At 44.1% G+C, this 14,065-nt stretch overlaps 1 protein-coding gene across 3 annotated transcripts in view; it reads left to right on the plus strand.

Moving 5' to 3' along the window:
* rcan2 (regulator of calcineurin 2) overlaps positions 1 to 14,065 on the plus strand; it is a 116,817-nt gene that overhangs the window by 64,087 nt on the left and 38,665 nt on the right. Inside the window, exon 1 of one of the 3 annotated variants that reach the window (XM_041860506.1) lies at positions 6,852 to 7,093. The exons of the other annotated variants lie outside the window; for them this stretch is intronic. Within the exon in view, the coding sequence (XP_041716440.1) occupies positions 7,007 to 7,093 (87 nt within the window). The 5' untranslated portion in view covers positions 6,852 to 7,006. Of the gene's footprint in view, positions 1 to 6,851; positions 7,094 to 14,065 lie in introns of those variants that run through there. 3 annotated transcript variants of the gene reach the window in all.

The following is a 14,065-nucleotide window of genomic DNA, read 5'->3' on the forward strand; positions in this document are numbered from 1 at the left end:
GTCCTTGTGAGTCTGTTGGGTTTATGTAATAAAATGGTCTTCACCCCACTGTAACAGGCTGAGATGGGTTGTTTATCGACACCAAGGACAACAGGCAGAGTGTGTGTGTGTGTGCGTGCGTGTGTGTGAGTGGTCGGGGGGTTTGACAGAGGCTGCTTTTCCATTAAGAAAGGACGATATAATACTGCAGGATCGTTCTGTCAAAACACCTGAATGTGAGAGAGGGAGAAAGGAGAGAGAAAGAGGGTGAAAGATAGAGAAGTGAAATAAGAAGGAGAGATGGAGAGGAGAGATGCAAACACATTCTACCCTCGTTTGAGTGTACCTGGTCAGTATACAGTCACACAATACCTCCATAGCTATAACCTCCATATAATAAAATGCCCCTTGCCTCAGCATGACTGGTGTTCTGTGCATTGCATGTATTCCCATAGAGATAAGTACTATCCATATCTATGTGTATTCCATGGAGGTTAATGAGTTGGCTGTACTCCATGGAGCCTCTGTTGTTAACCCTGGACAAATAGCCGCGTTTGACCACTGGGTGGCTCAGATACTAAGACCAAGAGGAGGAGATGTGAAATGAACACCAGAGCACCCCTGTGAAATAACGTCAGCATTAGACCCATGCATTATTCATCATCATTTCATCCTTTGATATATCACAGATAATGTATACTACAGTAGAATAAGCAATGAGGATGCGGAAATAAATTATAATGATTATAAAAGTAGTTACAGTCTTTTAACTATCTTTTTATAATATTAAATGAATTGGTATTGTCAATGCTTTTGGTACTATCAGTGGTGGAAAAAGATCCCAGTTGTCATACTTGAGTAAAAGTAAAGATACCTTAATAGAAAATGACTCAAGTAAAAGTGAAAGTCACCCAGTAAAATACTACTTGAGTAAAAGTATATAAATATCTGGTTTTAAATATAATTAAGTATAGTGTTGGATAGTACTAAATTGTCATACTTGAGTAAAAGTAAAAAGTAAAAGTAAATACTATACATCAAATTCCTTACATTAAGCAAACCAGACGGCACAATTATTATTATTTTTTTTAACGGACAGCTAGGGGCACACTCCAACACTCAAAAACGCAGTATTTGTGTTTAGTGACTCCGCCAGATCAGAGACAGTAGGGATGACAACGTGTTATATGGAAAGTGTGTGAATTGGACCATATTGCTGTCCTGCCTGAGCATTCCAAATGTAGCAAGTACTTTTGGGTGTCAGGGAAAATGTGTGGGAGTAAAAAGTACATACAGTGCCTTCAGAAAGTATTCACACCCCTTGACTTTTTCAGCCTGAATTGAAAATGGATTAAATTGAGATTTTGTGTCACTGACCTACACACAGTACCCCATAATGTCAAAGTAGAATTATGTTTTTAGATTTTTCTTTACAAATTAATAAAAAATGAAAAGCTGATATATCATGAGTCAATAAGTATTCAACCCTTTTGTTATGGCAAAGTAAAAATGTGCTTATTAAGTCATAATAAGTTGCATGGACTCTGTGTGCAATAATAGTGTTTAACATGATTTTTGAATGACTACCTCATCTCTGTACCCCACACATACAATTATCTGTAAGGTCCCTCAGTCGAGCAGTGAATTTCAAACACAGATTCAACCACAAAGACCAGGGAGGTTTTCCAATGCCTCGCAAAGAAGGGCACCTATTGGTAGATTGGTAAAAAAGAGAAAAAGCAGACATTGAATATCTATTTGAGCATAGTGAAGTTATTAATTACACTTTGGATGGTGTATCAATACACCCAATCATTACAAAGATACAGGCGTCCTTCCTAACTCAGTTGCCGGAGAGGAAGGAAACCGCTCAGGGATTTTACCATGAGGCCAATGGTGACTTTAAAAAAGTTACAGAGTTTAATGGCTGTAATAGGAGAAAACTGAGGATGGATCAACAACATTGTAGTTACTACACAATACTAACCTAATTGAAAAGAAGAAAGCCGGTACAGAACAAAAAAATATTCTAAAACATGCATTCTGTTTGCAACAAGGAACTAAAGTAATACTGCAAAGAATTTGGCTAGTAAATTAACTTGTTGTCCGGAATACAAAGTGTTATGTTTGGGGCAAATCCAATACAACACATTACTGAGTACCACTCTCCATATTTTCAAGCATAGTGGTGACTGCATCATGTTATGGGTATTCTTGTAATGGTTAAGGACTGGGATGTTTTTCAGGATAAAAAATTAACGGAATGGAGCTAAGCACAGGCAAAATCCTAGAAGAAAACCTGGTTCAGTCTGCTTTCCAACAGACACTGGGAGATTAATTCACTTCTCAGCAGGACAATAACCTAAAACACAAGGCCAAATCTACACTGGAGTTGCTTACCAAGAAGACAGTGAATGTTCATGAGTGGCCGAGTTAAAGTTTTGACTTAAATCTACTTGAAGATCTATGTCAAGACCTGAAAATTGTTGTCTAGCAATGATAAACAACCAATTTGACAGAGCTTGAAGAATTTTGAAAGAATAATGGGCAAATGTTGCACAATCCAGGTGTGGAAAGCTCTTAGAGACTTTTTTATTTATTTATTTTTATTTCACCTTTATTTAACCAGGTAAGCCAGTTGAGAACAAGTTCTCATTTACAACTGCGACCTGGCCAAGATAAAGCAAAGCAGTGCTATAAAAACAACAACACAGAGTTACATATGGGGTAAAACAAAACATAAAGTCAAAAATACCACAGAAAATATATATACAGTGTGTGCAAATGTAGCAAGTTATGGAGGTAAGGCAATAAATAGGCCATAGTGCAAAATAATTACAATTAGTATTAACACTGGAATGATAGATGTGCAAGAGATGATGTGCAAATAGAGATACTGAGGTGCAAATGAGCAAAATAAATAACAATATGGGGATGAGGTAGTTGAGTGGGCTAATTTCAGATGGGCTGTGTACAGGTGCAGTGATCGGTAAGGTGCTCTGACAACTGATGCTTAAAGTTAGTGAGGGAGATAAGAGTCTCCAGCTTCATATATTTTTGCAGTTTGTTCCAGTCATTGGCAGCAGAGAACTGGAAGGAATGGTGGCCAAAGTAGGTGTTGGCTTTGGGGATGACCAGTGAGATATACCTGCTGGAGCGCAGAATACGGTAGGTGTTGCTATGGTGACCAATGAGCTAAGATAAGGCGGGGATTTGCCTAGCAGTGATTTATAGATGGCCTGGAGCCAGTGGGTTTGGCGACTAATATGTAGTGAGGACCAGCCAACAAGAGCGTACAGGTCACAGTGGTGGGTAGTATATGGGGCTTTGGTGACAAAACGGATGGCACTGTGATAGACTACATCCAATTTGCTGAGTAGAGTGTTGGAGGCTATTTTGTAAATGACATCGGAGATGCTTAATGTGAGTCTGGAAGGAGAGTTTACAGTCTAACCAGACACCTAGGTATTTGTAGTTGTCCACATACTCTAGGTCAGACCCGTCGAGAGTAGTGATTCTAGTCGGGTGGGCGGATGCCAGCAGCGTTCGATTGAAGAGCATGCATTTAGTTTTACTAGTGTTTAAGAGCAGTTGGAGGCTACGGAAGGAGTGTTGTATGGCATTGAAGCTCGTTTGGAGGTTTGTTAACACAGTGTCCAATGAAGGGCCAGATGTATACAAAATGGTGTCGTCTGCGTAGAGGTGGATCTGAGAGTCACCAGCAGTAAGAGTGACATCATTGATATACACGGAGAAAAGAGCCGGCCCAAGAATTGAACCCTGTGGCACCCCCATAGAGACTGCCATAGGTCCAGACAACAGGGCCTCCGATTTGACACATTGAACTCTATCTGAGAAGTAGTTGGTGAACCAGGCGAGGCAGTCATTTGAGAAACCAAGGATATTTAATCTGCCAATAAGAATGCGGTGGTTGACAGAGTTGAAAGCCTTGGCCAGGTCGATGAAGACTGCTGCACAGTACTGTCTATTATGGATCGCAGTTATGCTATCGTTTTGGACCTTGTGCGTGGCTGAGGTGCACCCATGACTAGCTCGGAAACCGGATTGCATATCGGAGAAGGTACGGTGTGATTCGAAATGGTCGGTGATCTGTTTGTTAACTTGGCTTTCAAAAACGTTCGAAAGGCAGGGCAGGATGGATATAGGTCTGTAACAGTTTGGATCTAGAGTGTCACCCCCTTTGAAGAGGGGGATGACCGCGGCAGCTTTCCAATCTCTGGGGATCTCAGACGTTACGAAAGAGAGGTTGAACAGGCTAGTAATAGGGGTTGCGACAATTTCGGCGGCTATTTTTTAGAAAGAAAGGGTCCAGATTGTCTAGCCCAGATGATTTGTAGGGGTCCAGATTTTGCAGCTCTTTCAGAACATCAGCTGTCTGAATTTGTGTGAAGGAGAAGCGGGGGGGGCATGGGCAAGTTGCATCAGAGGGTGCAGAGCTGGTGGCCGGGGTAGTGGTAGCCAGGTGGAAAGCATGGCCAGCCGTAGCAAAATGCTTGTTGAAATTCTCGATTATTGTAGATTTATCGGTGGTGATAGTGTTTCCTAGCCTCAGTGCAGTGGGCAGCAGGGAGGAGGTGCTCTTATTCTCCATGGACTTTACAGTGTCCCAAAACTTTTTGGAGTTAGTACTTACCCAGAAAGACTCACAGCTGTAATCGCTGCCAAAGGTGCATCTACAAAGTATGGACTCAGGGGTGTGAAGACTTATGTAAATGAGATTTCTGTATTTCATTTTCAATACATTTCTAAAAACATGTTTTCACTTTGTCATTATGGGGTACTGTGTGTAGATGGGATAGAAAGAACATCGATTTAATCCATTTGGAATTCACAAAATGTGGAATAAATCAAGGGGTATGAATACTTTCTGAAGGCACTATATTTTCTATAGGAATGTAGTGGAGTAAAAGTAAAAGTTTGCAAATATAAATAGTAAAGTAAAGTACAGATACCCTAATCTATTGCCTTACAACCTGGAATTAAAATTGATTTTTTGGGGGGGTTGTATCATTTGATTTACACGACATGCCTACCACTTTTTATTTTTTCTTGTGAAACAAACAAGAAATAAGACAAAAAACAGAACTTGAGCGTGCATAACTATTCACCCCCCAAAGTAAATGCTTTGTAGAGCCACCTTTTGTAGTAATTACAGCTGCAAGTATCTTGGGGTATGTCTCTATAAGCTTGGCACATCTAGCCACTGTGATTTTTGCCCATTCTTCAAGGCAAAACTGCTCCAGCTCCTTCAAGTTGGATGGGTTCCGCTGGTGTACAGCAATCTTTAAGTCATACCACAGATTCTCAATTGGATTGAGGTCTGGGCTTTGACTAGGCCATTCCAAGACATTTAAATGTTTCCCCTTAAACCACTCGAGTGTTGCTTTAGCAGTATGCTTAGAGTCATTGTCCTGCTGGAAGGTGAACCTCCGTCCCAGTCTCAAATCTCTGGAAGACTGAAACAGGTTTCCCTCAAGAAATTCCCTGTATTTAGCGCCATCCATCATTCCTTCAATTCTGACCAGTTTCCCAGTCCCTGCAGAAGAAAAACATCCCCACAGCATGATGCTGCCACCACCATGCTTCACTGTGGGGATGGTGTTTTCGGGGTGATGAGAGGTATTGGGTTTGCGCCAGACATAGCGTTTTCCTTGATGGCCAAAAATCTCAATTTTAGTCTAATCTGACCAGAGTACCTTCTTCCATATGTTTGGGGAGTCTCCCACATGCCTTTTGGCGAACACACACTTTTTTTTTTCTTTAAGCAATGGCTTTTTTCTGGCCAATCTTCCGTAAAGCCCAGCTCTGTGGAGTGTACGGCTTAAAGTGGTCCCTATGGACAGATACTCCAATCTCCGCTGTGGAGCTTTGCAGCTCCTTCAGGGTTATCTTTAGTTTTGGTGGGCGGCCCTCTCTTGGCAGGTTTGTTGTGGTGCCATATTCTTTCCATTTTTTTATGATGGATTTAATGGTGCTCCGTGGGATTGCACACAGGTGGACTTTATTTAACTAATTATGTGACTTCTGAAGGTAATTGGTTGCACCAGATCTTATTTAGGGGCTTCATAGCAAAGGGGGTGAATACATATGCACGCACCACTTTTCTGTTATTTATTTTTTAGAATTGTTTGAAACAAGTTTTTTTTTTTCATTCCACTTCAACAACTTGGACTATTTTGTGTATGTCCATTACATGAAATCCAAATAAAAATCAATTTAAATTACAGGTTGTAATGCAACAAAATAGGAAAAACGCCAATGGGGATAAATACTTTTGCAAGGCACTGTATGTTCCAATGATCATACTGCAGAATGTTATTTGAGTCCTTCCCCAGAGCCCTATGTGTGTCTGAGTCAGTGTGTCTCTTGATTTTAGGGAGCATGGTGTGGAATGCAAATCAGTGACAACATGCAGGGTTCCATCAGAGGCATGATAGCTCTGTTCCATATCAGTAATACGTGTGTTATATTAACTGTGTGACTGTGTCTCTGTAACAACCTCCCCATTCCCTTCCCAAATCAGAGTCTGCAGCGGTGTGATTCATGCCTCGGACACAACGCTGTCTGTCTGTGTTGTTTAGTTAGAAAAACAGTTTTGGCACCTCATCGTTTTCTATTTGCTCCACTGCATAACCCCACTAGTTCAGGATGAGAGAAAGGCAAGAGGCTTAGCCGTACAAGAGGATCAACGTGAAAAGAATATCTGCCTTGTTTGATATTTTGTGTATGTGTGTGAGAGAGAGAGTGTGTGTGGGGAGGGGGGGGGGCTAGTGGGCTGATTTCTCCCACAGCGTCTCTGCTTCCCCAGCCAGCCAGCCCAGAGTAACACCCAGCCTGCCTCACTGCTAGAGACTACTACAGAGTGGGCTCTTCAGAGCACAACACACACACACTCCGGCGAAAACACACACATAGGTGCTCCGGACCAGCTGTCCTTTGTAGAGCGAGCAGTAGATTCTAGCAGTTGTTTTATCTGTCTGTCTGAGCGGTGCAAAAAGGAGTGAGAATGCCTTCACGAAGCCTGGACTGTGATATCTCTGTCCTCATCGCCTGTGTGGTGGACGTTGAGGTGTTCACCAGTCAGGAGGTCAAGGTAGGACAAGATACACATACACACTCCTAGAAGGCAGCACAGAACATATTTCACACACACTTCAGAAGACAGGGCTGAGTTTGTGTTCTATGGGTCTGTCTAGGCTTCTTAAAAAACTATATTCCACTGTATGCATTCTGTATGTACTCATCTGTATGCAGAGTTTTGTGCTTTAAGTCTAAGATTGCTGAAAAACTACTCTCAGGTTGTGTCTAAGACAGTGTTGTACAGTACAGTTGTTTTGTCCCATCACCAGACCAGTAGAAGATAAGACACCATGTCAATGTAAAGTAGGATTGATCCAATATTTCTTGCACGCAATGACAACATCAAGCTTGTGACTCTACAGGCTGGTTTGATGCATTTGCAGTTTGTTTTGGTTGTCTTTTGGATTATGTTTTGCCCAATAGTAACTGAATGGGGAATGTAATTTTCTTTGTGAGTTGTTTCTGAACATCATGAGTCAGGAATAATGATGAGTGAGATGCTACAACAATAACATGCATTTTCTGGGGTGGTATGATTTTTGTGCCTCTGTAACTTTCTCACTCATCATTATTCACGATTCATGGTATCATCCACATTAATGCAGAAGTGTTCAGAAACATCTTCTATTGTTACTTACAATAAAAGTGACTCCAAAATGGCACAATACATTATTAACCTTTCAGTGGGCAAAACATAATCCAAAACATTACCAAAACAAACTGCAAATGCATCCAACAAGTTTGTAGAGTCACAAGCTTGATGTAGTCATTGTGTGCTAGGAATATGGGAACAAATACTTAACTTTTGACTACTTTGATACACTATAAGTGAATTAGTCCAAATACTTATGACTTCTTCACACGGGGGCGACTACTTTAAAGGGATACTGCGAGATTCTGGCAATTATTATGCCTCTGCTTGCAGTATGAAGGAAGTTAGAGGTAGTTCCGCAAGCCAATGTTAACTAGCATTAGCACAATGAATGGGAGTCTACAGGTACGCTAGCGTATGCATATGGAGGGGAGTGTGTGCACAACAAAGCTTTGATATATGATATATACAGTGGGGAGAACAAGTATTTGATACACTGCCGATTTTACAGGTTTTCCTACTTACAAAGCATGTAGAGGTCTGTAATTTTTATCATAGGTACACTTCAACTGTGAGAGACGGAATCTAAAACAAAAATCCAGAAAATCACATTGTATGATTTTTAAGTAATTCATTTGCATTTTATTGCATGACATAAGTATTTGATCACCTACCAACCAGTAAGAATTCTGGCTCTCACAGACCTGTTAGTTTTTCTTTAAGAAGCCCTCCTGTTCTCCACTCATTACCTGTATTAACTGTACCTGTTTGAACTCGTTACCTGTATAAAAGACACCTGTCCACACACTCAATCAAACAGACTCCAACCTCTCCACAATGGCCAAGATCAGAGAGCTGTGTAAGGACATCAGGGATACAATTGTAGACCTGCACAAGGCTGGGATGGGCTACAGGACAATAGGCAAGCAGCTTGATGAGAAGGCAACAACTGTTGGCGCAATTATTAGAAAATGGAAGAAGTTCAAGATGACGGTCAATCACCCTCGGTCTGGGGCTCCATGCAAGATCTCACCTCGTGGGGCATCAATGATCATGAGGAAGGTCAGGGAACAGCCCAGAACTACACGGCAGGACCTGGTCAATGACCTGAAGAGAGCTGGGACCACAGTCTCAAAGAAAACCATTAGTAACACATTACGCCGTCATGGATTAAAATCCTGCAGCGCACGCAAGGTCCCCCTGCTCAAGCCAGCGCTTGTCCAGGCCCATCTGAAGTTTGCCATTGACCATCTGGATGATCCAGAGGAGGAATGGGAGAAGGTCATGTGGTCTGATGAGACAAAAATAGAGCTTTTTGGTCTAAACTCCACTCGCCGTGTTTGGAGGAAGAAGAAGGATGAGTACAACCCCAAGAAAACCATCCCAACCGTGAAGCATGGAGGTGGAAACATCATTCTTTGGGGATGCTTTTCTGCAAAGGGGACAGGACGACTGTACCGTATTGAGGGGAGGATGGATGGGGCCATGTATCGCGAGATCTTGGCCAATAACCTCCTTCCCTCAGTAAGAGCATTGAAGATGGGTCGTGGCTGGGTCTTCCAACATGACAACGACCCGAAACACACAGCCAGGGCAACTAAGGAGTGACTCCGTAAGAATTATCTCAAGGTCCTGGAGTGGCCTAGCCAGTCTCCAGACCTGAACCCAATACAAAATCTTTGGAGGGAGCTGAAAGTCCGTATTGCCCAGCGACAGCCCCGAAACCTGAAGGATCTGGAGAAGGTCTGTATGGAGGAGTGGGCCAAAATCCCTGCTGCAGTGTGTGCAAACCTGGTCACGACCTACAGGAAAGGTATGATCTCTGTAATTGCAAACAAAGGTTTCTGTACCAAATATTAAGTTCTGCTTTTCTGATGTATCAAATACTTATGTCATGCAATAAAATGCAAATTAATTACTTAAAAATCATACAATGTGATTTTCTGGGTTTTTGTTTTAGATTCCATCTCTCACAGTTGAAGTGTACCTATGATAAAAATTACAGACCTCTACATGCTTTGTAAGTAGGAAAACCTGCAAAATCGGCAGTGTATCAAATACTTGTTCTCCCCACTGTATATAGTGTTGTCTGAATGCACTGTATGCAGTCAGTTTTCATTTTACATCTAACACAGGGAACTCATTCGGGGTCTCAACTTACTGTTGAGAGTTAGAATAATAGAATACACAAGGTGCAATTTCAAAATTTGGTTGTGCATCAGCAGTCACTCAATTATCCCATGTCAGTGTTTTTTTTATATTTATTGGTAAGTTAGTCTAGCAGCCAGCTATCTGACCGGGGTGATTGATCATCAGTTATCATATTAAAAACTGCAAACATTTGCCTCCACCCTCTATGTCAAAATGTTTAGAATTGCAGGAAATTAGTTGTAAAACTGCTAATTTTTCTCTCCGCCCAATGGCAAAATGAGTAGAATTGTATGAAATGAGTTATAAAATTGCAAAATCTTCTCTCGGCCCCATGGCAAAATGTGTAGAATTGCAGGAAATGAACTTTAAAACTATTTTTTAAAATCTTTGCTGTCAAGAGGGAGGCCGTTAAAATGTTTTGCTCGCAAGGTGGGGGGGCGTATGGATGTGGGTATGCAGACCCACGAGCCACTGCGGCCCCTCATGGAAAAATGATGGTTTTAGGATGAAGTGTGTTGAATTGCACAGCAAAATGCTGCAGCTTTGTTCTCCTTTTGGCACACCCAACTGTTCATCATTTACTCTTGTCTGTAAGTGGAGCGTATGTCATCGCACCACACTCACACTCCATTCATAAAACCCCCCTGATGTGCTGCTCCAATACGTCACACCTCGGACAGACTGAATCTCCCTGGGGAGCCCGAACACACACACACACACACACACACACACACACACACTAACAGAGATCTGACTACACTACACACAGCCTCACACAAATCTACATGATCTACACACAGCTCACAGACTTGGGTGTCTGGGTGAACAAATTAATTCTGTGAAAATGGGGATGAAATGTTAAGATTCCATGTACTATATCTGGGTGAAAAAACAACAGACTGCAGTTATTGGATTACAGTGCATTGACCCAAAAATAGGAAAGGAGGCTCTGTCTGAGTGATCATTAATCTTCCCATCACATCCACATGTTTAATGTTTAATTTTCACTGTCTGCTGCTCGGCTGATCTGGTCTGGCTGCGCTCCTCCCCACCATCTTCATTCTAGAATATAGAAGATTCTGGAATCTAGACTATCCTCTGATAGAAGATGATGCAGTGAGAGACTGAAGAGATGAGGTTATGATTTGAGTGATGGTTAACGTTTGGCTGGCGCTAGGTGTAATTGAATAGCTGATGTTCAGACTTGATGATTGGTCAGATGGACAGACGGACATCGAGACTGATGGACGGACAGAGCAGGCTTCCATATTCCTGCAGCCACAGAAACTTGTGAATATGGAGTGTTTGAGCTGCTCAGACAAGGGTTGTGTTTTGCATATTTTAATGTGTACACGAGAGCATGTTTACAGTCTACAGCCTGACGTGTGACTGGTCAATGGTGTTGTTGACCATGACCTCTCTCTCCCTTCTCTTCCTAATTTTTCTCCCTTTCTCTCTGTCACGGTGTCAGTGTAATGCAGTAGACGAAGTCAGGCGCAGGACACAGAACTAAATGAAAACGTAACTTTACTGAACACGTAAAGAAACAAGTAAACCTCCACGCAGGGAGGAACAAACCCGCTCACCAACGACACACGAAACAATAAACAAACACGCACAGAGCACAATGGGAGCCACAGGGTTAAATAGGGACGGAGTAATTACAAGATGGGAAACAATCAGACAACAACAGGTAGAACATAGAACATAGATCGGCAGTAGCTAGTACTCCGGTGACGACGAACGCCGAAGCCTGCCCGAGCAAGGAGGAAGGGCAGCCTCGGCAGAATCCGTGACAGTACTCTCTCCACCTGCCCGTTACTCTCGGGGTGAAACCCTGAGGTCAGACTGACCGAGACTCCCAGACGTTCCATGAACGCCATCCAAACCCTTGAGGTGAACTGGGAACCCCGATCAGACACTATATCCTCAGGTACCCCGTAGTGCCGGAAGACGTGTGTAAATAGGGCCTCAGCAGTCTGTAGGGCCGTAGGGAGGCCGGGCAGAGGAATGAGGCGGCAGGACTTAGAAAACAGATCCACAACGACCAGGATCGTGGTGTTCCCTTGTGAGGGGGGAAGATCCGTCACGAAATCCACCGATAGGTGGGACCATGGTCGTTGTGGAACGGGTAGGGGTTGCAATTTCCCTCTGGGCAGGTGTCTAGGAGCCTGACACTGGGCGCACACCGAGCAGGAGGAAACATAAACCCTCACGTCCTTAGCTAAGGTGGGCCACCAGTACTTCTCACTAAGACAGTGCACTGTCCGACCTATCCCAGGATGACCAGAGGAGGGTGACGTGTGAGCCCAATAGATCAAACGATCGCGGACATCCAGCGGTACGTACACACGACCCTCTGGACACTGGGGAGGAGTGGGTTCGTTACGCAACGCCCGCTCGATCTCCGCGTCAACCTCCCACACCACCGGTGCCACCAGACACAACGCCGGAAGTATGGGAGTGGGCTCCACGGAACTCTCCTCCGTGTCATACAGTCGAGACAGAGCATCTGCCTTAGCGTTCTGGGAACCTGGCCTGCAAGAAAAACGGGTGAGAAACATGGACCACCTTGCCTGGCGAGGGTTTAATCTCCTCGCTGCCCGGATGTACTCCAGATTGCGGTGGTTAGTCAAAATGAGAAAAGGGTGTTTAGCCCCCTCAAGCAAATGTCTCCACGCTTTCAGAGCTTCGACCACAGCCAACAGCTCCCGGTCCCCCACATCATAGTTGCGCTCCGCCGGGCTGCGCTTCTTCGAAAAGAAGGCACAGGGGCGGAGTTTAGGTGGCGAACCCGAGCGCTGAGACAGTACAGCGCCTATCCCAGCCTCGGACGCGTCCACCTCAACCGTGAAGGCTAAGGAGGGGTCCGGATGAGCCAGCACTGGAGCCGAGGTAAACAGGTCCTTCAGACGACTAAAAGCCCTGTCCGCCTCAGCTGACCACCGCAGACGCACCGGCCCCCCCTTCAGCAACGAGGTAATGGGAGCTGCTACCTGACCAAAGCCCCGGATAAATATCCGGTAGTAATTGGCAAAACCCAAAAATCGCTGCACCTCCTTTACCGTGGTTGGAGTCGCCCAATTACGCACGGCCGAAATGCGGTCACTCTCCATCCTCACCTCTGACGCGGACATGTGGTACCCCAAGAAAGAGATGGACTCCTGGAAGAACAGGCATTTCTCTGCCTTAGCATACAGGTCATGCTCCAACAGTCGTCCACGCACTTTACGCACCAGGGACACATGCTCGGCCCGTGTAGCGGAGTATATAAGGATGTCATCAATTTACACCACTACCCCTTGTCCGTGCAGGTCCCTGAAAATCTCATCCACAAATGATTGGAAAACTGATGGAGCATTCATTAACCCGTATGGCATGACCAGATACTCATAATGTCCAGAGGTGGTACTAAATGCCGACTTCCACTCATCTCCCTCCCGGATACGCACTAGGTTGTACGTGCTCCTGAGATCCAATTTTGTGAAGAAGCGTGCCCCGTGCAATGATTCTGTCATACTAGCTATCAGGGGTAATGGATAGCTGTACTTGATGGTAATCTGATTTAGGCCACAGTAATCAATGCATGGGCGTAACCCACCATCTTTCTTCTTCACAAAAAATAAACTTGAGGAGACAGGTGAAGTGGATGGCCGAATGTATCCCTGCCTCAGAGATTCGGTGACATATGTCTCCATAGCCGCCTTCTCCTCCTGAGACAAAGGATACACGTGACTCCGGGGAAGTGCAGCTCCTACCTGGAGATTTATCGCACAATCCCCCGGACGATGGGGTGGTAATTTAGTCGCCCTCTTTTTACTGAAGGCGATAGCCAAATCGGCATACTCGGAAGGAATGTGCATAGTGGAAACCTGGTTTGGACTTTCCACCGTAGTTGCCCCCAAGGAAACTCCTAAACACCTCCCTGATCACTGACCGGACCATCCCTTGAGAGCCCTCTGTTGCCATGAAATCGTGGCATCATGAATGGTTAACCAGGGAAGTCCCAACACCACAGGATACGCAGGAGAATCAATCAGATAGAGGCTAATCCTCTCCTCATGACCCCCCTGCGTCATCATCAGCAGTGGAGCGGTGACCTCCCTGATTATGCCTGACCCTAACGTGCGACTATCTAATGCATGCACAGGGAAAGGTTTGTCAACAGACACAGTAGGAATCCCTAAACTACGGGCATACTGGCGATCAATAAAATTCCCAGCCGCGCCTGAATCTACTAGC

This window comes from Coregonus clupeaformis, chromosome 33, assembly GCF_020615455.1.
Source record: "Coregonus clupeaformis isolate EN_2021a chromosome 33, ASM2061545v1, whole genome shotgun sequence".
Classification (NCBI taxonomy): domain Eukaryota; kingdom Metazoa; phylum Chordata; class Actinopteri; order Salmoniformes; family Salmonidae; genus Coregonus; species Coregonus clupeaformis.